Source organism: Electrophorus electricus, chromosome 23 (assembly GCF_041902795.1).
Source record: "Electrophorus electricus isolate QZ-2024a chromosome 23, ASM4190279v1, whole genome shotgun sequence".
In the NCBI taxonomy this organism is placed as follows: domain Eukaryota; kingdom Metazoa; phylum Chordata; class Actinopteri; order Gymnotiformes; family Gymnotidae; genus Electrophorus; species Electrophorus electricus.
Window position 1 is genome coordinate 5,156,285 of NC_137519.1, and position 24,818 is coordinate 5,181,102.

General features: G+C 42.6%; 1 protein-coding gene across 3 annotated transcripts in view; it reads right to left on the minus strand.

The window, feature by feature from the left end:
* Positions 1-24,818, minus strand: part of rbm20 (RNA binding motif protein 20) — a 49,073-nt gene that overhangs the window by 8,104 nt on the left and 16,151 nt on the right. Inside the window, exons 1-10 of one of the 3 annotated variants that reach the window (XM_081706477.1) lie at positions 20,449-20,525; positions 13,417-14,422; positions 12,638-12,699; positions 12,206-12,303; positions 11,512-11,609; positions 2,413-2,556; positions 2,205-2,336; positions 1,748-1,827; positions 874-1,456; positions 449-541 (exon numbers count right to left, since the gene is read on the minus strand). In XM_081706477.1, coding sequence (XP_081562603.1) covers positions 449-541; positions 874-1,456; positions 1,748-1,827; positions 2,205-2,336; positions 2,413-2,556; positions 11,512-11,609; positions 12,206-12,303; positions 12,638-12,699; positions 13,417-14,422; positions 20,449-20,510 — 2,358 coding nt within the window. In that variant the 5' untranslated portion in view covers positions 20,511-20,525. Of the gene's footprint in view, positions 1-448; positions 542-873; positions 1,457-1,747; positions 1,828-2,204; positions 2,337-2,412; positions 2,557-11,511; positions 11,610-12,205; positions 12,304-12,637; positions 12,700-13,416; positions 14,423-17,395; positions 17,419-20,448; positions 20,526-24,818 lie in introns of those variants that run through there. The other 2 variants (XM_081706478.1, XM_027015378.3) reach the window with 2 other exon arrangements.

Genomic DNA, 24,818 nt, shown 5'->3' on the forward strand with positions numbered 1-24,818 from the left:
AAACCGAAGTAGCTGAGAGCCTCAAATCTGAAGCAACCGACAGCCTAAAAGCATTTTAATAAACTTTTTATTGGTTAGGATTTTTTTTTTCAGTGTAGACATCGGATTTCAGATTCACACTGTAGCCTTTAGAATTTATAAGTCAACTATAATCTATCCAGACCACAGTTAATGACCTGGTTGACCTAGTAGTGAGTTATTAGACTGGTTATAATTAAACTGGTCATGCTAACACTAATTCACCAGCAGTCAATAATTAAACAGGTTATGCTAAAGCTACTTCATCAGCAGTGTGCAAACTGGTTACGCTAATGATAATCCACCAGCAGAGTGTAATGAATGAATGGTTATTATAAAGATAGTTCTCAACTGCAGTAGCTGTAGTAGATGGCACAGAGCGAGTTCAGATGTTCAGGGTACTTTGCCAGGTCTGGACAGTGCAAGTTACCTCACTCTCTCTGTCTTGCTCTGTGGGCTCGGAGGGTCTGCTACTGTGAGGCGATGCTGATCTTGCTCTGGCTTGATGTTCAGTCGCTTCTTTCTGTGGAACACACGCATGCACACACACATGCTTAGCTCAGACTTTTTTTTGACACGTTTTATCTTTTCACATTAGTTGGCAGCTGTTTCCCCTTTCTGGCTTGGCATTTTGTAGCTGTAGGGTAAAAATAACCTCTAAACACACAAACATTTTTTGTGAAAATGAAACGAAAGTAATTTTTGTTGTTTTTTTCTCCAATTTTCATCAATGTCTCAGACTATATATGCATCCAGCTTTTTTGGGGAGCTGTAACTGCATGTCAAATCAACACTATTATGGAAAAAAGCTGGACATGCGGTGTGGGTGTGGCTAAACACATATTTATTGCTTACGTTCTCCTCAGTCTCCCTGTCCTCCCTCTCCTGTCTCCTGCTTGTCCTCTTGCTGTGTCCCCGCTCCTCAGGTGGCTCGGTCTCTGGGTGCCGGGCCCTGTGGTGGTCACTACCGTTCCTCCACCAGGACCTACCCTCCTGCTTCTGGTGCTGGGGTGCCCGGGGAGGCTTCTCAACCTTCTTGTAGAAGTCTTCGGCGGAGTGGTAGGAGGAGAAGGAGGGCCCCTGCGGGCTGCAGCGGGAGAAGCGGTCCCTGCCGCGCTCGTCGGCCGGACACAAACGCGGGCTGCCCCGCTCCGAGGGTTTCAGGTAGGCCTTCCTGCGCTCGGTGAGCCGGCCGTTGGGCCGCTCCTGCTCCTCGTTGCGCCAGTCGTCTCTGTCGTGCGGGTCCTCCTCCCGCCACGCGTGGGATGTCCAGTCCCAGGAGCCACGGCGTGCACCCAGGCCGTTGATCCAGTCTGTCCGACAGGGACCCCCCTGGGGGCTGTGGGTGGAACTGCAGGAGGTGAAGCTCGGGCTATGGGAACGCGGACTGAGAGAGCGGCTGATCGGACTACGTGAGCGTGCTCTCTCTGGCATGTACCTACACACACACACACACACACACACACACACACACAGACACACAACAACTTCAAGGTTACAAATCTGTTTACTGTAGGTTATTCAAAACCCTTTAATCTGGGGAGTTTTTAGCGGACACATTTAGAGCAGACACATTTACCTCGCACATGTTTACAGTGGACACATTTACACTGGACACATAATTTACAGAGGACACTTCTACCGCACACACTTTTACAGTGGAAACATTTACAGAGGACACTTTTACAGAGCACACATTTACGGTGCGTGCTGACACAGTGCCCCTTACCGATCCATTTCCTGCTGCTCCTCTCTCTCTCTCTGGGAGTTGATGTCCTGGATGATAGAGTCCACATCCTTACCAGGCTTCTGCTCAGACGCAGGAATGTGGGGAATTATCACTTGTTATTTGAACGTACGTGGACTTGAGCAAAACTTTACCCACTATGTGCAGAATGTCAGCAGGTGCTTCTGGAGATCTGGTCCTGGAGATCTATAGCCTGGCAGAGTTCCAACACACCTGGCCGTGACATTTAGATGCTGCTGGATCAGACAGGTTAGACTGGGGCTGGAGCTGAACTCTGCAGGCCAGTAGATCTCCACGACCAACACAGGGCACTGCTGTTCTACACTACATCTGAGATGTACTGAATAAAACTGAGCGGGCACAATTCAGTAGAACTCATGTAATTAAATGTGAAGTAAAACAACTATTTGCGCGCTTGTGTCGTATTTAGGGTGAGCACCTTGAGCTGCAGCTCCTTGTATCTCTTGGACATGCGGATGAGGAGTTTCTGGTCGTTGATGGTGGCTGGCTGAAGCTGGTAGTACTGCACCATGGCCTGGGCACCCTCCACATACGCCATCTCCAGAAAGGCCTGAGGGACAGGTCCCATTAACACACCCACGGCAGCTGAGCCTGGGTTTAGTCTCTGGGGTGGAGTTTTGCCGTACCTGATGGGTGGAGCGCATGAGGATGTAGTTGGTGACCTTGCCGAAGGGCAGGCCCAGGTTGATGACGTCGTTCTCTGTACAGCTGCCCTCCGGAAGGTTGCAGATGTGAACGACGCGCCCGGGATACAACTGGCGTGGCGGGAACTTCAGGAGGGCGGAGAGACAAAGAGCAACATGGTTATAAGCACTCAAGGACAAAACACATACTGGGAAACGACCAGCTTTGCTCACACAGACCCACTGTAAAAAGTCCTTGGACTGGAGAAGCAAAACCACAGTGTTAGTGTCTTACCATCGTCAAAACTCTTGGAACCCATAGCTAAATCCAGAAATTAATCTTGTTAAATTATTAGATTTACTTCTGGCTTTTTCCCTGATGTATCAGAGTTACTATGTAATTGCTTCACCAGGGTGTAGGGTGTAGCTATGGCAGTTCTGTGAAATTATTGACTCTGTAGTTCCTTATAGTCGTATAGTAGGGCGACACCTTGTGTTTGGTGGTAACATTAGAAGCCAAGAGTTAGGAGCTGATGGTGTGACTGGTTGTTGTATGTAACATTAGATTTGGACACTATATTTGACAGCTGGGTACTGCCTTATGATTGGTTTGTTAGAGTCAGGTCTCTGTTTTGTGATTGGCTATAATGTCAGATCTGAATTGTAGGACTCTGGATGAGTGAGTGGTTGTTGTGTAATATTATACTCATGCTCTAATTTAGACAGTGATGCACTATGATATTTTTGGCTGTAAAGATATAACTGAGTCACTGACCATACTTTGGGTATGTGTAATTATTAGGATAATGAATTAGTTGTTAATTTGATAATCATTATTAGTTATTATTATTTTAATTATTTATGTATTATTTTTTAATTCACTTTTAAAGCTTACTCTTACCTATGCTGTGTGAAGATGACACCAACCTTTACAGTACATTAACATGCATGAAAGATGCCAAATGAATGAAGTTGTTATTATGAAGCTTTTCCTTATGTACATTCGGCTACAGCCAGTTGCTGCCACTCTCTTCTGTGCCCCCTACTGGCACTGAGAACCACACCACATGTATGAGGGAAGAGACCAGGGGAGGGTGGGAATAGGCAACAATATTAGTCATCCAGAGCTGAGACACAATCAGTCATGGAGCGCTGTCAAATGTGGCAGCAGGGGCCATTAATAGAGCAGACATGATCTCCTCCACGCTCACATTAGTTATTAGATGTGCTCTAAAAAATTCAGCTCCATCTGCACGTCTGCACCCTTTCACTACTGAGCACGATTCTGAATTCAGAGCTGGAAAGCCACTTGAGCAGAATTTTTGTATGTCGTTTAGATAGAGAATATTTTGTTATTAATCATTTTTGGATGGAGAATATTTTGCTCGTAAACGGGCAAGAGTTATAGAAGAGTGAATATTGCAGTAAGTGAGAATTGAACCTCGTTGTGGATCAGAAAGTGTTACAGCTTGACTGGCAGCAACATGTGCGAGCACATGTGACTCTAGGGTCAAAGGGCAAGGTTAGTGTTTAAAGTGCAATTTACACCTAGTAAATTCAGCACAGCCCCACAAACTCAACCCCCCACAAGCTTACTTCAAACACTCAAGAGCACCAGACCAGAAAGGCAGGAAGAATCTTGTGATTCCTAGTTTAATTGTCAGTGGTGTATCTAAATGTGTTTCATACTGCTACTTCCAACAGTCCCAGGACAGTTTATACAACATCATACCCAGGTAAACACAAAGAAACCTTAGTGACAGCATCTGTCATTTACTACACGGTGCAAAATTTCCAAAACATTGTTATATGGAGACCTGGCTTGAAGAATACATGTTTGGTTCCCAAACGTCTCCTCACGATGTAAAAAAACAAAACAAAAAAACCCAAAAAAACAACAACAAAAAACAACTTTCAGCATAATAAACTGAAACACGCAGCAACAGGTAAAACGTGAAGCCCCGCCCCCACACTGATGAACCTCTGTGAGCTCGCTTGGACAGTGGAAAGACGAACGGGCAAAGCCGAAAGTGCGGGAGAATAAACACGCTTCCTGTCCTGACAAGCTGCTTCAAACATACTTATCTCGGGCGCCTTAAGACTTTCCGCGGGTACTGTGCTGCTTGCACCCACGAGTGCTGCTGCGATAGGTCTTCTTTAGCTCGATGCTAATCCATGTGCGGCTGACCGCTTGGGGGAGGGGTCAAGTGGGTTTAGACGTACATTAGCTGCCGGTCGATGGCTAACGGTTTCAGACACGGAACGGTGATAATTCTATTAGTGGCTCCGGTGCCAGCGCCGAGCGTTTGCTCGCCATCGTAAAGGTCGCGTCTTGCTCACATACCATAGACAGTAACAGAAATAGAGACCACGAGACCCTTGTTTATGCCCTTGGTTCAAAAGTGAACAAAACGCTTTGAACGGCCGGCCTGTGTTCTAGGCTAATAAAACGTGTTTGGGCTATTGTCCAGACCTTTACATGTTCCTGGCAGCCTGCTTTGAGGGTCGGGGCCTTAGTATATTATTGAAGAGAGGAGTTACCTATTGGCTTATCGGGTGACTCGTAAAAAAGTCCAACACGGCTTCTAAGGTACTCAACAGCATGGTTCCGGGAAAGGACAGAAAACACTACTATCTATGTGCCTATCTATCAGTCAGACATAGAGTACCAGTCAAAATGCTGGACACGCCTAACACAATTAACAGTGTGTAATAGATAAAACCATGTCAAAGTAACTGCTTCAGGGGTCTGCCTCCACAGATCACCAGAAACTGCGTATGTACGAGACGGAGGTGGCACATGCACACACCTGGCTCAAGCACTTTTTACAAGCAGGGGTTTTAGGAGTGTATGACTGGAGAAAATGACAATTATCACGATAAAGCGTTTTTGTATTGTTTTATGTTAAGTGCTCTGTTCAAATATAAATAAAACAAAACGGATGTGTTAATTTACACGCTTAACAAGGAGCAAAGTCATTTAAAATCAACTTAAATATAAGATACTGTTTTCGTTTATGTACAATATAGCAAACAAATTTATCGGATCTCGATAGTAACATGAAGTACAATTTTTCATGAGGGTAATTTTGCTTTGAAAAGTGAAGGAGACAATGCAGACGAGTGTTGCATTCAATTCAGCTGTCCCTGAAATTCGCATTCCCTTTAACAAAATAGGTAGGCGCATTCTCTGAAAAGAAATCAGCGCTAAAACTGAAACTGAAAGTTCACGAAAGGTTTTATGGCCGTGTTTCCCATTATTTAAACATATCGGTATTAACAGCAGTTTTCTATATATTCATGAACGTTTTCTGATTTTGTCATTAGTAACACGGTTTATTTTATCGATTAAAGCAAGCATACTATTACGCGAAATATTACTGAATAAATGAAGCAAAACCACTTTTAAGTTTTGCTAATAGCTCCATTACCACAGTTCACCCGTTGAGTCTGTTTTTAAGGCTGCGCGAACGAGCTCAACGCGTGTTACAGAATAACGTTTTCATCAACACGAGTGAGAGTTTTGACGAGAGCTTAAGGTGACACGACATTTTGACGGACGCGACCACAGCATAATTCTCTATGCAGGAAAAACCTTGACTTTGTTGATTTTAGTAAAATTACTGTTACAATATAGAAAATTATATAGTTTGTTCCTGCAGTTTTTAAAAAGATCTGTTTTCAACTGAAGGTTTGGGTAAGTAGAACTTATTGTGACTCGAGGACAGGAGGGCTCATATCCCCTAAAAAATAACTGAGTCCATGCTAAAGTTAAGTCTATTGGGCTTTAACAATCTTTATCAGTTCCTATAAAGACTCATCAGGTATAAGCATTCCCAAATTTCCCCCAATTCCTGAATCTAATCTTCCAAAGTCATTTTACAGACATCTTTTTTGGGTGTCATGCTGATATCTAAACAGCTCCCTTCGCAGTCAGGACACGATGTCATTCCAAGTCTCATTGCTGCTATCAGATCCGTGTTTGCAGCACGTTAACCTGGCCTGAGCCCCAGTGAGCCATGCCTGACCCCGCCGTGTCCAGCAGGGGCAGAGTATGAGGTGATGTCTGTGCCCTCCTAACACCTGTTTGTTTATCCAGTCAGAAGTGGGAATGTATCCCATGGGGGAGTGCAATTGCTGAACACAGGGTGTGCCATCATGGTGTTGGGGGTTGACAGATTCCCCTCTTCTCCCCTTGCCAAGATCCAAAGACCACTCCCGGGACAGCAACTCGACTCCCGGCCTCCGAACTGTCCGAACCTTCCCACAGGAAAGGTGATGCTCCCGGATTTAGCATGCCAGGGGGAACAAGGTAAGCCTCGTCACAGACTAAAAAAAGATAATTTTTTCAATGGAGAATCCCCCAGTGTTTTGCTTTTTTTTTTCAGTCCAAGATGAGGCTTAATCAAAAGTCTGGTAAACTGTCACTGTGGTATTCGTATCTTGTACATCTGAGCTCATGTGTCCTGTATGTCTGCGCTGAGAGTGTGTGATATACAAAGTACATGCAACTGAAAATGAATCTGGAATATTCAATTTCTCACTGAGGATAATGGGGTTCTCGTTCTGTATCTGGGTACCACAGCTCATACTGCCAAACCAGAAGCTAAACTGCAGTCAGCTGACAGGTGTTCTTTATGGTTGCTATCATTAGCATCTGACCACCATGTTTACACCTCTGATGAGACAACACTTGAAAATAACCAAGCCCAAAAAGAATAGCAATAATGTTTTTTAGTTAAAGTCTACACTTTTCTCCATCACCCCTTTTGCCCACCTAAAGCAACACTGGTTGCCTGGCAACTGTTGTAAATGACACCTGAAAGGTGGCACAGAGGATGAGATCACTGTTGCAGAATTCAAAACAAGGTTGTGCCATAAGAACTCTAATCCCAAACAATATTCCACCATTCCATACGTGAAAAGCGATCTGTCCTGCACATGCCGATGTGCAGGCCGTGATGCGGGGGACATGGTAACCACATGACGGTGACAGTGACAACAGTGCCTCCACCCCCCCCCCCCCCCCCCCCCCCCCGCACCTCACTGCTGGACTATTATGGCACGACGCCCCCCAGTGAGCCAGTGAGCCCTGCCGGAGCTTTGTATGTGCCTGCTCCGTCCTCGGGGTTAAAGCCTGCTCTGTCCCTGTGGGTTAAAGCCTGCTCTGTCCCTGTGGGTTAAAGCCTGCTATGTCCCTGTGGGTTAAAGCCTGCTCTGTCCCTGTGGGTTAAAGCCTGCTATGTCCCTGTGGGTTAAAGCCTGCTCTGTCCTGGGGGTTAAAGCCTTTTTTCCCAGGATAAATGGCAGGCCAATTTGAGCAACCACACATGAATCTGATAAATCTACAATGTATGTATCTAACAGTCATAGAAAAAAGATTTTGACTGTTCTTGTTTGCCAATGTCTATTGAATCTTTCTAAAGAAAAAAAATGACAACTGAAATCTTTCAGACATTTCCTGAAAATTTCCTTCGAGACTTCTGGCTTTCAAAGTGGCTATTAAAGCAGATGAGTACCACTATATATATATATATATATATATATATATATATATATATATATATATATATATATATATATATAAAACACATAAAAGCAAGAAAGCATGATCTACAAATGTTCCCTACCCGTACATACGCAACACAGGAGAGTGTGAATCTCTGCCTCAGCTGAAACAGATCTGAACATACACGTGCTCACTCGTCAGGCACGGACACAGTGGAGCTCATAGCTTATCTTGAGAGAAACTGTCATCACCTTCTTGGGTATAACCCAAACATGGAGAGCCATCTCGGACCAGCTGTGTATGTTAACCACCATGTGTGCGCCAAAAGCACATAAAAGCCACATCTTGGCACACAGGTTCACTTTGTTCATTGGATGCAAATTTCCTGGCCATTAATGGGAATTGAAAAGAACTGAGAATTATTATTATATAATGAGAATTATTAAGAAATATATTCTGTACTATGTTCATATAAAAAACCAAGAATACAGACATAATATAGACAGAATATAATCAGAACACAGAATACAGCCTTCATAAATTACCTTTAGATGAAACACATTAGTCAAACTGCCAACAGTCAATAAGGTCAGAATGGATATATAGAGTTTGAAAAATAAGATAGCTAGTAGGCTCACTATCTATGCATTTTAAATTTAAATTAATACAATCCCACAACAAGTAGCCTGTGATGTCCTAACATATGTCAGCATGTCTGAAGGATAAATGCAGACTGAATATATAAACAAAAGTCTTGCTCTTCTAAACCATCAGATGGGAGGTGTCCAAAATTCACAAAATTCTATCGTTCCACTAATATTTTCCAGACATTTCCTGAAAATCTCCTGGGAGATTTCCAGCTATTTTCTGGCTTTCAAGTGACTGTGCGTTTTAGAGCTGTCTGTTGCGCTGGGAGACTTGTCTCCTTTCTTTGTCTCTTGGGTGTAATGTTGGGCAAATGCACTTCTGCACCTGTTACCCGCGCCGCCAACAAAGCCCCCAAACCTCAGCCAAATACCCGCTCACACGACACACCAGGGCCCGTAAAGAGACGGGAAGGCGAGGGAGGCCCAGACCTCAGCTTCGTCATGCCACCGAATGTGTTTAATTCAGTCAGCCATCAGAGAATATAACACCCTTAAAATACCCCGCTCCTTTTGGGAACATTTATAAAATACCACCCCCCATCTTAACACCCTTGGTTAATTTCAACATTAAAAACATTTCTGACAAAAATAATAAAAACCTGATTTCTGGCAACTGAGGTGAAAGGGAACATGTGCTGGCCTGTTTTTCAGTTTTTTACTGGATTCAAAAGCGATACAGTTGGTGATTTTTCACAATTTTAAAATCGTGAACAAACACCGATGGACTGCAGCCGTCTCCTTCGTTTTAGTTGCATGTTGATGGGAAACATTTGTACACGAATCTGGAGGGGAGCTGCGAGATTTCTGGTGAACCCAAAACAACTTAAACAACTCAAACTCGTCCAGGTGAAAATAATCGTGCACACTATATGCTGAGCTGTCTGTATATGATGACATTAACATAAAAGGCATGGTTTTCATGAATTAGATTTAGATTTTTTTGTTTGTTTGTTTGTATTATGTCAAAGTTATACTGAACCTAAAATGCATTTTAGGTCTAGGTCTAAATCAAATATGTCATGGCAGACAAAAGTATAAAAACAAATAGATTTTTAAAAAGTGTCAAAAATGAGTAGCTATTTAAATAAATAAATGTTGAATATAGTCACATAAATAAATGAATAGAAAACAAATACAAAGTAAAAATAAAAGAAATATTTTATTTATGTCTGCATTTCTTTGTTTATACATTTATTTATTTACATATTTATTCCTCCATTATGATAAGTGGGTGGGTGAACCTAAACTTATTTTAACCAATTATAGGTCAAGGGTGTATTGCATGTCAAATACGGTACAAATAGATAATGATTGAGATGCAAATCCAAGCAAATTTCACCATAGCAAACCAAAGCTCTCCTATGAGTGTACAGGAGTTTGCAGATCAGCTGAACAACACAGATAATACAGTAAAATAACAGCATACTCCACTAGCAACTCCACAGGGATTGATTCTTTTTGTCTGGTTCCACAGATGCTAGTCAAGCCAGTATAATCCCAAAACAAGGTGAAAGATATCAAAAAAGAATAATCAAACACAAGGCTTTCGCTATGCTTAACCAAGTTTTGCATCATTTTTATACTGGAAGAAGCATTTTATTGCATTTTTGCCTTAAATGTATTTAATAATTATAGAATTTTGCCACTGTTTTATTTATTTATCATTTTTTTATTTATTTGTTTATTCAATGTTACTTGAGTCTATCTAAATATTTTGTCTTCAATTGGTGGAAATTTTAACACGGCTGACAGCATTACTCAAATGTGTATTAATCTGTATAAGAAATGCATATTAATCTGTAGAATGAATGTGTATTAATCTATATTCTGTCATAATTATCCACAAACTTTTCTTATTATTCATCAGTATTATAAGTGTGAATTCTAGCATTTGGAGCAGATTTGATACATAAGGTATTAATGTTGTTGGGAGGACATTGAAAGAAGCAGGGTGAAATGCACAGGAGAGAATAATCATGACTTTGCTTACAGTTGGAAGCTTCAAGCCGTGACTGAACATTTGTCCTGTGTGTTTGCTCTTTGCTTTGACTACAAAGCAATAAAACAAAGGACTTAGTATGGCCTACATTTCCTTAGCCCTGAACATCAGCAATCAGAGACAACACACTTACAGATGAGAAGGGGGCATTTTTCTTATAAAAATGAGCTATACTGAGCTATAGCATATTCCTTGGGAAAGCTGTCAGAAGCCATTTGTCAAATTCTAAAAAAAAGATCACAGAGAAATGACACAAAACTTTGGATGAGTTCGGCATGAATAAAACCTGATGGTGCAGTTGTCTTAAAGACATCTGCACCCTGTTCCAGCTTAGAGACAGACTCACATCTACTGCAGTCTTAGCGGTACATTACTGCTGACCAAAGCTAGTCACCTTAAGACTCTCTCATAACTGCAACAGTACTCTTCAATTATTTCATGGAACACCACTCACGCACCTTCACTGTGCTAATGTTATTTATGTTTTCAAATGAATCTACAATAAATTAACACTCTTTCTGACCAAACTTTACATATTAAACATTAAACGCAGAAACATGCTGTGCTGGTGATGAGCTGGGACTATTCACTGTGTCTGCAGACACTAATCACTGACTCCACTAAAGCCATCCGCAATTACTATTAGATGACAGTAATAAGCAGTCAGTAATTTGTCAGTCAGCGAGGCAGCACAGTAAAGCAGATCTCTCACCTCTGCTCTCCAAGCTTATGGAGGTGTGAGTTAAGACTGCAGACATCCTCAGAACAAAAGCTAGAACTAGACTCTGAAGCTAGCCACACCCACCCAAAATCGCATCAACAATTCGAAATCATTTAGTTAGTCAATTTAAATACAACCTATTAAATCTTTGTGTCCACCCAGCCATCATTAATTATTTCAGTGTGAATAACCATTGGACAAGCGAGTGAGTGTAAGAGACTCTGACCTTTGCCCCTGTCTGGTGGGAGGTAAAGCCGACCCCTGTGAGAGGAAATGACTTCATAGCTGCAGCTGGTACGTAAGGGGCCCCTCCTGCTGAAGCATCTGTTAAACAAAATAAACAAATGTCACAGATGTGAACAAAACAAAAAAAAAAAACCAGTAAAAAAACATTAGAACGACATCACCATACAGCTTCTGTTGCGGAATATTGCAGAAAGTCCTGGAATATGCGGAACATGGTCAGCTGTGGAGTCCATGTAGTAGCTGTTCCACAGGGTTTTTGTACTCTCATGGGTTTTGTACTCCACCAGAAGCTGCCTGTGTCCCCCAGCCCACCACGGCTGAGACTGCCCACCCAACGGGCCCTCCTGCTCCCCCCACACACACATACACTTCTGTGTGACCTCCCAGCTCCAAACTTAGAAACAAAACACCGCTGCACAACTGGTGAATTAGTCAAAGGCCGTTTCCTGGGACGCAAGCGGCACCGGCGATGGCATTAAAATGCTGCGGAGCGATTCCCACCGAGTTTACCCACACAGCGTGACCCGTACACTAGCCCTAAAAATAGACTCTTGTCTCAAAATCTAACCTCATAGCTGCCGTGCCACATGCCCCCAGCCCTGCCCCTCGCCCATCTACTCTATTCCTCCCCCACAGCTCCCTCCTTGCCCAGCTAGTCTCATGGTTCAGCTTACCTTGGCTGGTGGCGGCCGCGTACGCCATGGCGCTAGTTGCTGGCGCGCTGCTGCATCCTTCAGACACTGTGGGAAAGTGCAAAGCTCCTGGTGTCAGCCTGGGTGGAAAGGGGGAACTGCTTTTAGAAGCCCAAGTCCCATTACAGTCCGGACAGCCGTATCTTATGACCCGGCTCGAATTCGGGTCATTACCGTTGCAAACGGAGCACGAACATTCGCCTCTCTTTTAATAAGGAGACTGGCTTCTCTGATGAAGTAATCAAAGCAATGCCAAGGCAGTTGACTGATTCATCTCTGGGACTCAGACAGGTTTGCTCTAATTTCATTCGAGGGCTTTAAAGATATTGCACAACTGCCACAGAAAACACCTAACCCTCGGCAACCATTAGGCTCACTAGGCACAAAAAGTGAATCACAGCATCTTTTACTCACCCCTCAGCGTACAGTGAGCAGTTCTGAAGGTGTAACTTGCCTTTCACGTGCTGGTCCCAGTCCTGAAAACACCACACACACAATGCACGTGCACACAGAGTGCACACACACATACACAGGCACCCACGGACACACACGCACACACCTCATCAGTCAACACTGAGCTTCCCCTTAGTCTTCCTTCCCAAGTGTGAGATTCCACAGTTGGGCCAGTTAAAGTGAGCCCAACCCACAGAGAGAGCGAGGGCTGGAGCTCAGAACGGCTGAGTGACGAGAGTGGCAGAGAGCCACAGCGATGTCTGCGCTGCCCCTAAAGCCCACGTCCAGCCTTCCAGCCCTCCACGGCACCGCAGCTGTCCAGCCTGTCAGCCTAGCCTGAGAACAACAGGCGCTGGGATCAACTCGGCAGCTCTGCAGGACTACGCTTCCCAATGCAACATTTTTTAAAATGATGCTTCTGTTAAAGGACCTTAGGTGTAAGAAAGGCATTTTATAAATGATTATTATCATAATCATCAAAATAAGAGGCCCATCTTGCTTTTACCGCAGTTGGTGCCAGTGGAGCTTTGCCAAAGAAATGGTTGTGAGGGTTAAACACACTGAGACATGGGACGTGATTCACTTTTAGAGTGCAGGAGGAGTGACGAGGTTCATAACCGGGACTGAAGGAAAGCGCATGGCTCATTTGTTTACCGCCCACCCACCCAGTCAGTCATATATCCAAACACTTATCCAATCTATTATCCACTTATCCAACTTAGCCAATCAGTCTCACTCACCTTCAAGTTGTAAACTTTCTTCTCACAGATGGTGCACTGGTGCGGCAGGTGTGAAGGTGTCACTCCATGGTAGTCGTTAAACTGGTGTGCTTTTAGGGTCATTCCCACCCCCTCTTCATTCTTCTGCTGCTGCTGGTATCCCATGAACCCTTGTTGCAGCCCTCCAGCGGTGCTGAAGGCCAGGCTGCCCCTCGTGCCAAACTTGGGGTCTCCAGTAGGCTCCTCAGGGTTGTACAGTTCTGCTCTTGGGCCAATGAACGCGTGTGCGGCTGGGGTCCAGGCACTGCCCGTGGCCCCGGCACCCATGTCCACTTTACCTGAGAAAGGAAAGCTGGTTGGGGGTTTCCACTGCTCTTTGTGGTTGGACTCCTTGATCTGCTCCCCACTGCCCCCCCCAAAGCCCCCCTGCTGTCCCTCGGAGGTGTAGAAGTCTCTCTGGTAGTCTCTCTGGGTGCTGTTTTTGGGTGGTGCCACGGCTCCTCCGAACTGCACCGCATCTCCGACTTTGGTTCCCGTCCCACCCGGAAACCCAAACTGCGCACGCCGGTCAGCATCTGCCTGATATGGGACGGAATTTTTCCCGTATTCAGCGTGCAGGTTGGCGCTCTGGTTTGGGGTCCCGCCTCCTCCATATTGATTCGGCCTGATCCCTGCGTGGTTGTGGGCGAACCCACCTCCCACCAGGGTGCCCAGGACGGGAGTGGGAGGGGGGAAGGTTATGGGTGCAGGAGGGAAGCTTCTTCCGTGAGCCGGGGCCATAGTGGGGCCCCTGAGCTGGTTAAACAATGGCTGGGACATGGCCACATTGGACAGGACCTGATTGAGGACAGTTGCGGCAGCGGCGGTGCTGCTGGTCTGGGCGAGTTTGAGACGCTGCAGGGTGAGTTGAGCCTGGAGATGAGCCAGCTGCAGACCCGCTGGACTTAGCAGCAGGTTCTGACCCACCCCGCTCAAAGCTCCACCCACAGGAAGTGTCTTGTTGTCAAGCTTATCGGTTGAACCAGCACTGCAGAAAGACAGAAGTATCAAAGTCAATCAAAGTGTAAGGAATGATGTGAAGGAACAAAGCATACATATGAAGCAGGTACTCAATCTCCCAACTAAACGGTGCACTCTTTGACTCTTGTCTGTTTTGTTTTCATAACTATAGAACTCTCACATATGAATCTTTGAGATATCCATCTTCTGTACAAGATGTATATCTTCTGTGCATTCATTTGTTGAACACAGGTAGCTATTTTGCATATTTGACAGTACATACCATGATGAGGCTTTTGACAACCACTACTAAAATAATACATTTGGAGAAACCAATAACAGAATCAAAGAGTAGTGAAAATGCAAATAATCCAACAATAGAAATACCTAAAATCCAAAACATTGCAAATAAAATAAACAACAAAAAACTTGGAAAACCAAAATGCTGATCAAAAACTAGCCTTTGTATGTTCGAAGACAAATGTTTGAGGGTATATAGCAGAGCACATAGCTTCATAGAATCTAATCCTAAAGCATGCTCTTGATGGAGAGGGGAACATGGCAAACATCGCACCAGTGCCTGTTTGTCTGGGCCTGCCTGTTCCTCTCTTACTGATTAATGCGCTCGCATACTATCTAAATGTGCCACACGCTACTATCAATCAAAACACGGACAGAACCCCTGATGTTGTCCAACCTTCTCCTCACTCATACCCTTCTGGCACAAAAGCACATGATGTTTAGATAAAGGGAAAAGTCTGCTTGCTTGCCTAGTGGGGACCAGCAGGGGTGTTCACATATGGGATGTTTTAAATTCCCCCAGTCGTTCAAAGAGAATCAAAGTGACTGCAAGTTTTTTTATGTTTTCTAACATTTTGACTTCAGGACTGGACTTAAATAGTCGCTTAAATTGCCAATGACACTGTTAGATTTCATGATTGATTTCAATCCAGGAGCAAAAATACGACAATTTTACTAACTCCTGTTGTGCTTGTGACGGGGGGGCCTGGTACTGGATGTGCAGTTTTGTTTTGTTTTTTTCAAACGTGAATTTGTGCAACCGAATCTCTTAGTGGGGGATTAACGCCTGAGTGCTATGGTGTCGGAGGCTACTAGGGCTATGATATGGACTTACAGGACCATTTCCAGATCGTAAAGTTAACGTGTCGCTACCGGCGCTAAACAAGCTGGTAATAATCCGTTGTTTGGGCAAGAGGCAGGGCCCAAGGATCCACAAACACCCTGGCCGTGTCTGCTGTACCGCAAACACTTCAAAGATCACCCTTTTGTCATTGAGCGGAGCCATTGAGGGTGGTCAGCATGTAGCCTGAGTGCTAATAGATACAGTGCTGTCTAGAAGACACCATGATGCATGAGACATAGGAATGTGAAAGAATACTCCCGGCATTTATACTGGGTTGCTCTGATTGTAATCTATCAATGACACCACACTGCAGACATCGTCTTCACGGGGGTTTTATAGGCAGCTAGATTTTCACATGGGATTATTTCAAAAATAACATAAACCTTAACCGACCTCTACAAATAACAATCTTCAGCATAACTCGCCTTACACACTAAAAAGTAGAAACGGGTAATAATGACGACTTCAATACAGCTAAATCTGGTCATATCGAGTGGAACCTTTACCATGTGCCCTACAGTAGGAGGATTAAACAGAGTAAGAGCACACACAGTACAATGGCATTCATAGCGCAAATGCTGAGAACATTTACAAACAGGAAAAAAAAAAAACTTCAAGAAAGTGAAGGCTGTTCTTGGGGTGATATAGAGCATTCATCACAGTGATTTTATAGCTAAAGCAGAGCGGAGACAGACAGAGCAGCTGTTCCGCTCTAGAACACCAGAAAAAGATGCAGAAAGCTCCTCTGTATCGTCTGTGTGCAGTAAAGCACATGACGGTAATGTACACCATGTCCCTCTCTAATGTGACTCGAACACACTCAAACGTTACACTTCCTATTAGGCTACAGTTAGCTGACAAGATTTTTCATTCATCCTATGATGCATTTGTAGACCAGTGTCAGGGAGTGACTAGAATCCCAGGAAAACAATGGACAACAGTTCTATCAACATTTGCAGGAAAGAACATTAATCTAGTATTAACAGGGGTTCTTGAATTTTCATAAAAAGGATTTCTAGATCTGAGTGTGTTTTCCAAAGTTACTTCGGCAGACATTCTCAAGTGCCTGTGCTCAGGTTTTAGCCATATCCAATTTGTTTTTAGTTTACAGAGGCTACCCATGCTTAATAATGATACCCACATTTTTAACATTTGTTTGTACTCAAGATATGGAGGATTTTCATCAAATTTGGCCCAGACATGACATGAATTAGTGTAGTAATTAGTAAGACAAGAGCCTGAGATGCTAAAGATATGGCTCCACACATCCATACAGTTCACAGAATAGTGTTTCACTGTGTGTGACCTTAGATAAGTGTATGTTCGAATCACAGGACTGAACCAACAAATTTAAAATTCGGCTGATCTCTTGGCGAAGGAAAACTTGGAACATAAACAATATTTGACTTATATTTGGTCTATATTTTTTTCACATGGATATTTGAAATGCATCTTTTTCTAGACATGCTTGTTAAACATGTTAATATGTCTAAATATTCATTACTGATTATTATTAGCCTAACTGCTTAAATGTTTTTTTTCCATTTCAGTTTCTCAAAATTCCCATTCAACTCAACTCTTTCTGATTCCTGGTACACTGATCCTGGTACACTGATATCTTTGCTGTCGCAGTAACTCTTTCTTACTGGAGTAAAATATCTTTGTATCAAAATTCATTTGTTATGGCTTTGAACCAGATATAAATGCCAAATGGATTGCATGACATTAATTCTATTTGGCAACGTAAGAATTCATACCAATGTGAGCATTGTGATGAAAAGTAACATTAGTTCAACAGCTTTAGCTAACCCTAACTGAATACGAAATCATTAAAAAAAAACCAAAAGTATTATATACTTATGCATGTTCCATATCTAGCTTGACCAGTCACAGGCCCCAGAACTCCAGTGCCACAGCCAACACGGTCTGATCAGAGTTTACCACACTGACAGGGTCTCGACACAAGCCTCCTGATCCCACCCTGGTCTCCTGGGGAGCAGAGGAAGAGGATCCAGGTGTGAAATCTCCCCACCCTGATACTTCTGTTGATACTTCATGTTACTGTAACGTGACCTTGAGTCTGTGAAAGGCGCCATATAAAACGTATTATTATTAGTTTAGCATAACCGTGTGCCACCTTGATCATCCATGTCTTTGTACAGGGCAAAGTTCTCTGTCTGTTTCTATGCAAACCCTGATCTTAGCGAGGAATAGAGCCAGGCCTCGCCCTGATGACTTTGTGTTCCAGACAAGACTCAAACGTATGTTGCCCAGAGACCAACTGTCATTATTTTGTTATGGCCCACCTGCTGGTTGCTGCGCGTTGGAAAACCATTGCAGCATTGTGTGACATATCCCTCCAGATTGTCTGGGCCTGGCATTTCATCACAAGCTCACAGTGCAATCAGGATTATCTCTAGGCATGAGTTTGATGAAATCATTATCAAAAACATCCTTTTATGGACCTTTTTTTTTTTAAGATCTCACTGGGAAAGTAAACGAGCAAGCCTTATCCTTAAGTGGGTTAGAATAATTAATGGTGATTCCCCATTTAATATCTGCAATAGTGCATTATATGTAGAAAATAATTTTCCCCAAGACCTTTGCTTGCATTCATATATATATATATATATATATATATATATATATATATATATATATATATATATATATATATATATATATATATATATATATATAAAATTAGTATACAGCTGTATTGAGGTTTAAAATAAACTAGTATATAATATTGTGGTTATGGGCTTTTGCACAAAATTACAGATATAACAGTTACATTTGTATAAGTAATATTTTAAGTCTCACCAACAAGACATATTCTATCTATTAAATAATGGTTTATGAATGGCCTAAAATGCATGCACCCAATTAAAAAAATTTGCAATCAGAAAATATGCCAAAAACAAATTTGACAAATTTGTCTTAGTTTTCTTTTTTTTCTTTTTTTTTCTTTTCTTTTTTTTCTAAATACAAAGTGTACATTAAAGCGTTTAATAATTAAACTGATTGTGAAATCCACTAACACAAAAAGATCGATTTCAAGCTTAGCTTATAACCACCATAAAATACAACATGAAAACAAAAACACAATAATTAAAACCCAAATTTCTGTAATGCACTGCATCCACTGTGTTAGTCAGTTAAAAGCCCTTTAAAAACAAACTCCTAAATTGAATAAACTAAATCAATGATCCTGTTCACATAACAAAGGTATGTGACAATAAGGTTAAAATAGGCCTACTTCCAAAGTGTAATACAGATGCAGGCTAAATAAAATGTACGAGAAACGCGAAAAACTATGAAAGCCAGTTACCGTTATAAGTAAAGACAAGAACAGACATTAAATTAAAGAGTGGAACTTTAACCTGCCATATACGTTTTCGCAGCGGGACTCAGTAACGCAAGCGGGCCAGGGTGTCTCCCAGTGGCCGCTGCACGCCCCTCATCACGGCTCCCGCACCAAGGTCTTCTTCCGAACCTCCGCGTCTGGGCTCAGCGCGCAGGATTTAGGCTCGGACGCCTGCGGCGCGTGACATAGGCGACCCACATGCTTTGTTTTTCTGTTCGCACCACGAGGCTGAAACAGCAGTTTCTTAGAACGCAAGCAGCGCGCACGCCCCTCAGGGCGTAAATGCTCTGGCTTGCAATTAGATAAAATATTACTGAAGATGTTTTTCGTGGTATAATGTGAAAAACAGTTACATTTTATGTGCTCGAACGTGAAAACGTTTTTTAATTATTATTATTAATTTGCAAAATGACTTAAACGCAACCTTATGGAGTTTTAAATCCACTAATTAAAAGCTTTATAGAATTCATAGACACTTTCTGTTGTCATGATGAAATCGGGTAACAAACTAAAATGGTAATCCTAGCTGTTCTGACATTAGTTTTCCTAGTGCTTTATAGCCCTAGATCAAATGCCAAAAAACTTTGCTGACCTACACATAAACGACGATGTAAATCTAAATCTAACTAACTGGTACCATATGCCCACGACTTTTAAAGCATTTTACATAAGTATTACCAATCTAGGTTTTTCCCAGGACTGGTTAACTAATATAAAGGGACCATTAAACTTAGACTAACACGTGTGCATCTTTCAAAACACACACACACACACACACACACACACACACACACACACACACACACACACACACACACACACACACACATTCTATTATACTGCACTAATGCATAGTTTTTATTTTCGTTTGATTGATTTACGCTAATGAGATTTGATGGGGAGAGACACGTAATAACAACTGTATGATTATATTTACACTGCGCACATAATTTTTAATGTCATGGTTGGCAGTCGAGACATATCCAACGATTTTAAGATTTTCGTGCGTTTGCCATTTAAATAAATCTAATATATGAATAAATTAACAAAACAAAGATTAAGAGCAAAAGCAAGCATATAGAAATAGAAGAACCATGCCAGTCGGCAGGTGTAGAAAATGAAAAGGATCTTTAAGAATCTTGATTCCTTAAAAGTTAATAGAAAGGTGAAGGGGAGAATAATTCTTCTTCAAACGCAAGCACATTTAGTACCTTGTTGTGAGGTTTGTCACGGCAGTGCTTCTACCCAACACCAGGAACCCCTCCGTTGCTCGAGCACCGCATGAGACTACATGCAGATCAAACAGCTTCCCAACAAGAGCTGTTGCTCTAAAGTGTCCGCGATTAGGAACTAACAAATTAGGCCCCGGCGATGACGGATCACCAAAAGGGAAGCGACGCCATGGCCCCTGCAACCTCTTATCTGCCCCCTTCGCTTAAAGCTTACGGACAGCGATGACTGTGTAGTGTTAGGCAAAGCGCAGCTCACTTCGCTACTGAAGTCCAACACGATGTGCGGTCAGAGCGCAGGGCCAGCGACTGACCTGGGCGCTGGACGTCCGCTGCCCTTTTCAGGGAGTGTCGCTCTGCTGCCGCGGCAAGCCATTCAAAGCTGCTCTGGTGCGTGCCTGCGAGTCTGCGTAGGAAAAGCTGACTCTGGCAGGCTGTTTAACCGGCACACGATGTGCTGTGATGGGAGCAAAGCGATGAAATATCAGAAGTGGCTACCGAAACCGACATTTCGGTGTCAACGAGCGTGGCAACTTCTTCTTTACGCGAACTAACCGCTTTGGGATTGCATATGTTCCATTAAAAAGTTTCTTGCTTCTTTGCTTGTATATAACAAAAAAAAAAAAAAATCAAGCAAAAAACGACGTCACCCATTTTTATTACTACATTTCCAGGGGTATTTGGGAAAAACAAAAACTTTTAAAAGGTTGCGCCGAAGATTTCGAATGGTCTACAGTACCGGGCAGTGATCCGTTTTATAAAGGAATTCATGTACGATAACACAGTCTTTGCATCTGTGCTCTTGTCACGTACGGCGTTTTAAAAGGAGAATTAGAAGAAATATGTGTTCCCAGAACCTCAGCGCATGACGAATCGCATGGCCTGGCACTGCGCAAAAAGCGGACATTCCTTTGAGGGGAAAAAAAGGCGAAACCCCCCTCAACACTGTATTCTGCATTACAGAGACGCGGGGAATGGTGAGGAAGTATTAAAGCATACGCGTGCTTCTTAATGCGCGTCAGCGTGCTTTGCGCCGTGCCAAGGCGACACCGAGCATTTCGGGTTTTTTTTCAAAATCAGCACCATTAGGACGTCCTAATGGCAGATGATCGATAAGGCCTGTTTATAACGAATGTAGGCAGTGACCGCACGAAGAGTAAGGTATAGTCTTTACTCTGCTCGGCCCATCTTCGGTAGACGAGCACAGCAGCGTGGGCAAATTCGCTCTGACTACTACCAAAACATTTCGGGTTATGGCCCGCAACACAACAATCTTTAATTAAAATCGCACAATGTGTAAAATCATCAAATGCTATTAAGCGTTCTTCAAAAGCTCACTGTAAGCTGTGTTTAATTACTGTAAGGTGGTCTGTTTTTAAATAGGTCTTTTACCTTTTAAAATAAGTCATTTTTAAAGAATCAATTATTGCAATAACTATTTATGTTAATCACTAACAAGTCTCAGCAATGTAATTAACATACGAAGTCTAACAATAAATACGACTGCTTTTGCAGAACCTTTGCACCAGATGTGACTTCGATTAGGTGGCAGATTGTAGCTGTAATTTCCTACTGTTGCCGATTCCTAATTTGCAATTGCTATTTAATGCGCATTAGGCTGCTGTTAATCACGTGACCCAGGCGCTACAGCGTCAACTGTACTGTCACACGTCAACACTGCATGGGATACGCTAGCACATCGACGACAGACACGCGACGCGAAGGTAACAAATGCTTTATTGAGGTTTATTAAGAATTGAGTGAAGCTCTTTGTGCACCAAAGGTCACTGGTTATGAACTACCAAGAAAAGACTAAACTGCTCCACATGGACCGTTGACCTGATAAAATCGGTGTCATCTTAACAGACGTCACGCACCAGTATGAATACGGAATACGTTCTCTGAATCATTCCCTAAATGCACTGCCATTATTGTTTTTATATCATATACAGGCTTAATACCAGCACTAATACTCTAAGCCTGACTAGCAAATCGTAACTGTCATAAGGAAAAGCTTTATGACAGACTTTATTCCCTCACACCATATGAAAACCTCAGCTGGTGATAATGTGGGGGAATAGAGACCAATAGAAATGGTCCAAAATGACTTGAGAGAAACTGTGTAGGTCAACAGGCAGATGTTAACAACGTTTTTATGATATCCTGTAAAGTTACATATTCAGAGATACGAGGTTTTCATTTGACAGTGAGGACCTATTACTGTGCGGCCCTGTGGCGGGCAACTCCACTCTAGCTGCACTATATCTGTATATGTAAGTAAATCTTGAAGATGTGAACCTATACAACGTATTAAATAAAACATTCTTTCCAGGATATCTGTAGTGTAGCAGGAAAAAAAACATTTGTCATTTATCTAAGTGTATAAGCATACACTTCCCAGCGAGGTGCCCTGGCATGAGATTTATAGGGGCTCATCTGCTGGTTTTAGGCAGAACAATCTGCATTTCAGATTCCCTGTGTCTCTGAATCCTGGTGAGGTGAAGGCCAGGGGTCCGCAGTCTCCTAAATGGCCTGCTGAGATGGGAACACCAGACCAGCGCTCTGCCAGACGCTACTGCCTGTATTAAAGCCGACAAATGTGTGAGCAGGTTATCAGTGATCATAAAAAAATGGGGTATTATCTCTCAAGGGACAGAGAGTGCTGGACTAATGTTAAGTAAACGTTACCTTCAACCTTAGAGTAATTAAAAAGGAAGGATACAAGTGGAGAAATAACAAATGACATTACTTGGCCTAATAAAATATTTTAGGTCTTGTTTACATGGTAAAAAATATAATAATATTTAAACACTATGCTGTGATTATTTAAGGGTTACATATTTTTGCTGCTGCAGTCGGCACTTTAATTCCACCTCTACCTTCTGCACTCATTCTGTATTTATTAGCACCTCACTATATTTTTCTCTGTTTTGTTCTACAGCTTTTTTATCATCTGTTTTTATAACTGCACTACAGAAGTGGCCTGAAGTGTTTCCTTATACCTTTAATTGGTATAATGACAATAAAGTTGAATTGAAGATATACAGTCAAACTTCAACTTTGACTGTTCGATTTGATTATTTGTGAGTTTATCATCAATAATAATGCTGCCTACTGGAGAAAATCATAGATGATGTGCATAGACTAGAAAATGTCATGAAAACTAGTTTAGTAAGTCATAAATATATAAAATACATGTTATTGATCTAATTATTTACTGCCATAAATATATACATAAATGTATTATAAAGAGTATAAATTTTGTATCATAAATTTTGTAAAAGGCTTTATTAAATAACTGAGGACTATGCACTCTGGGGATGCCACGCTCTTAGTCTTTGGGTTAAATATGATCAGCAGTATTATGAGTTAAGGTCTGGACGGGCCTAGACATATTTGAGTGGTCTTCCCACTTTCACGGGGGTCCTACACACTGCAAATATGGGGGAAAAAAGTTGGAAAAATTTTGCTAATAAAATATAGATCCCACGTTTGTATCAGTGCTAGAACTCATTGAGTTCACGTGTGTGTCTGATGTCGAACACAGGAATGGGATCACTCAAGCCTAAATAACTAAAACTGTATAAAAAGTCACGTTACTTGTATTTCTTGCATCACTGAAGCTAAAGAAAACAAAAAGAGAGGGAGAAAGATTTTTCCAACAGACTAACGGCTCAAAGCAGGCATCGGGGGCTTATTCGTTCCCTTAAAAAGACGGTCAGGCCAAGCCGTAATTTTAAGGTCGCAGAAAGCACTGAACAATGCTAGGCCTGCCTGTAGCCACTAGGTGGCGTCTCAAGCTTTTTCATCTTCTGTGCAGCACCTGGTACGTTCATAAGCTTCCCAGAGCAATATGAGGGCGCTGTACCTTGGGAGATAAATGTGCACACTCCTAGACACTCTCAGTAAATAAAAGTCTTACACAAGGTTAGTCTTACACAAGGCTAATGTAGACAGAGCGTCCGCCACCAAACACCCACCTGCTGCACTAATGAGTTGCTATTTCAGTAGAATGAATCAACACATTAAAAAGGAATTGAGAGAATTGGGGCGACATGATGCTTTTAATGTTTGCGTGAGTGAACGTGGCAATGTATTAGATCTTACAGGTCCAGACAGCTTTTGTCATGATTTGTCCAAGAACTGTAGACTCCAAGATCGATCTCCAACAATTAGGATAAAGCTACAGTTAACCGATATAAACCAGTCAGGCAACATAATATGACTGATGCATATGCAAAACCATGGGGATAATAGCTTCAGGCTAATGAATCAAACGAGTTGTAAACAACCCATCGGCTGGTTGGGTCTGAGGGTGCAAGGCTGCGCATGAGTGAGGCAGTGACTAATGAGAGTCAGGTCCTGACCCTGCCCACAGTCCTAACCCTAATGCTAGCATGGCTGCCAACTCGTAAGGCCCAAACCTCTAAAGGACATTGTATGGGCTATATAAAGGAATGAGGAGAATGCAGAAGGGGAGACACATGGGGAATTTTATACTTGGGTGCAGTGCAGGACTTTTCCCTCACAGAACAGGGTTACTCGTGCTATGGAATGTGACATGTTTGGATGACTGAACTTCACGTCTGTGGCTGCTGTGTGCCTTTTGGGGACAAGGACGAAGACGAGCAGGTGTGGGGATGGCTTCAAAGTCAGGCGTCGTTTCACCCAGGTGTAGGCTGAG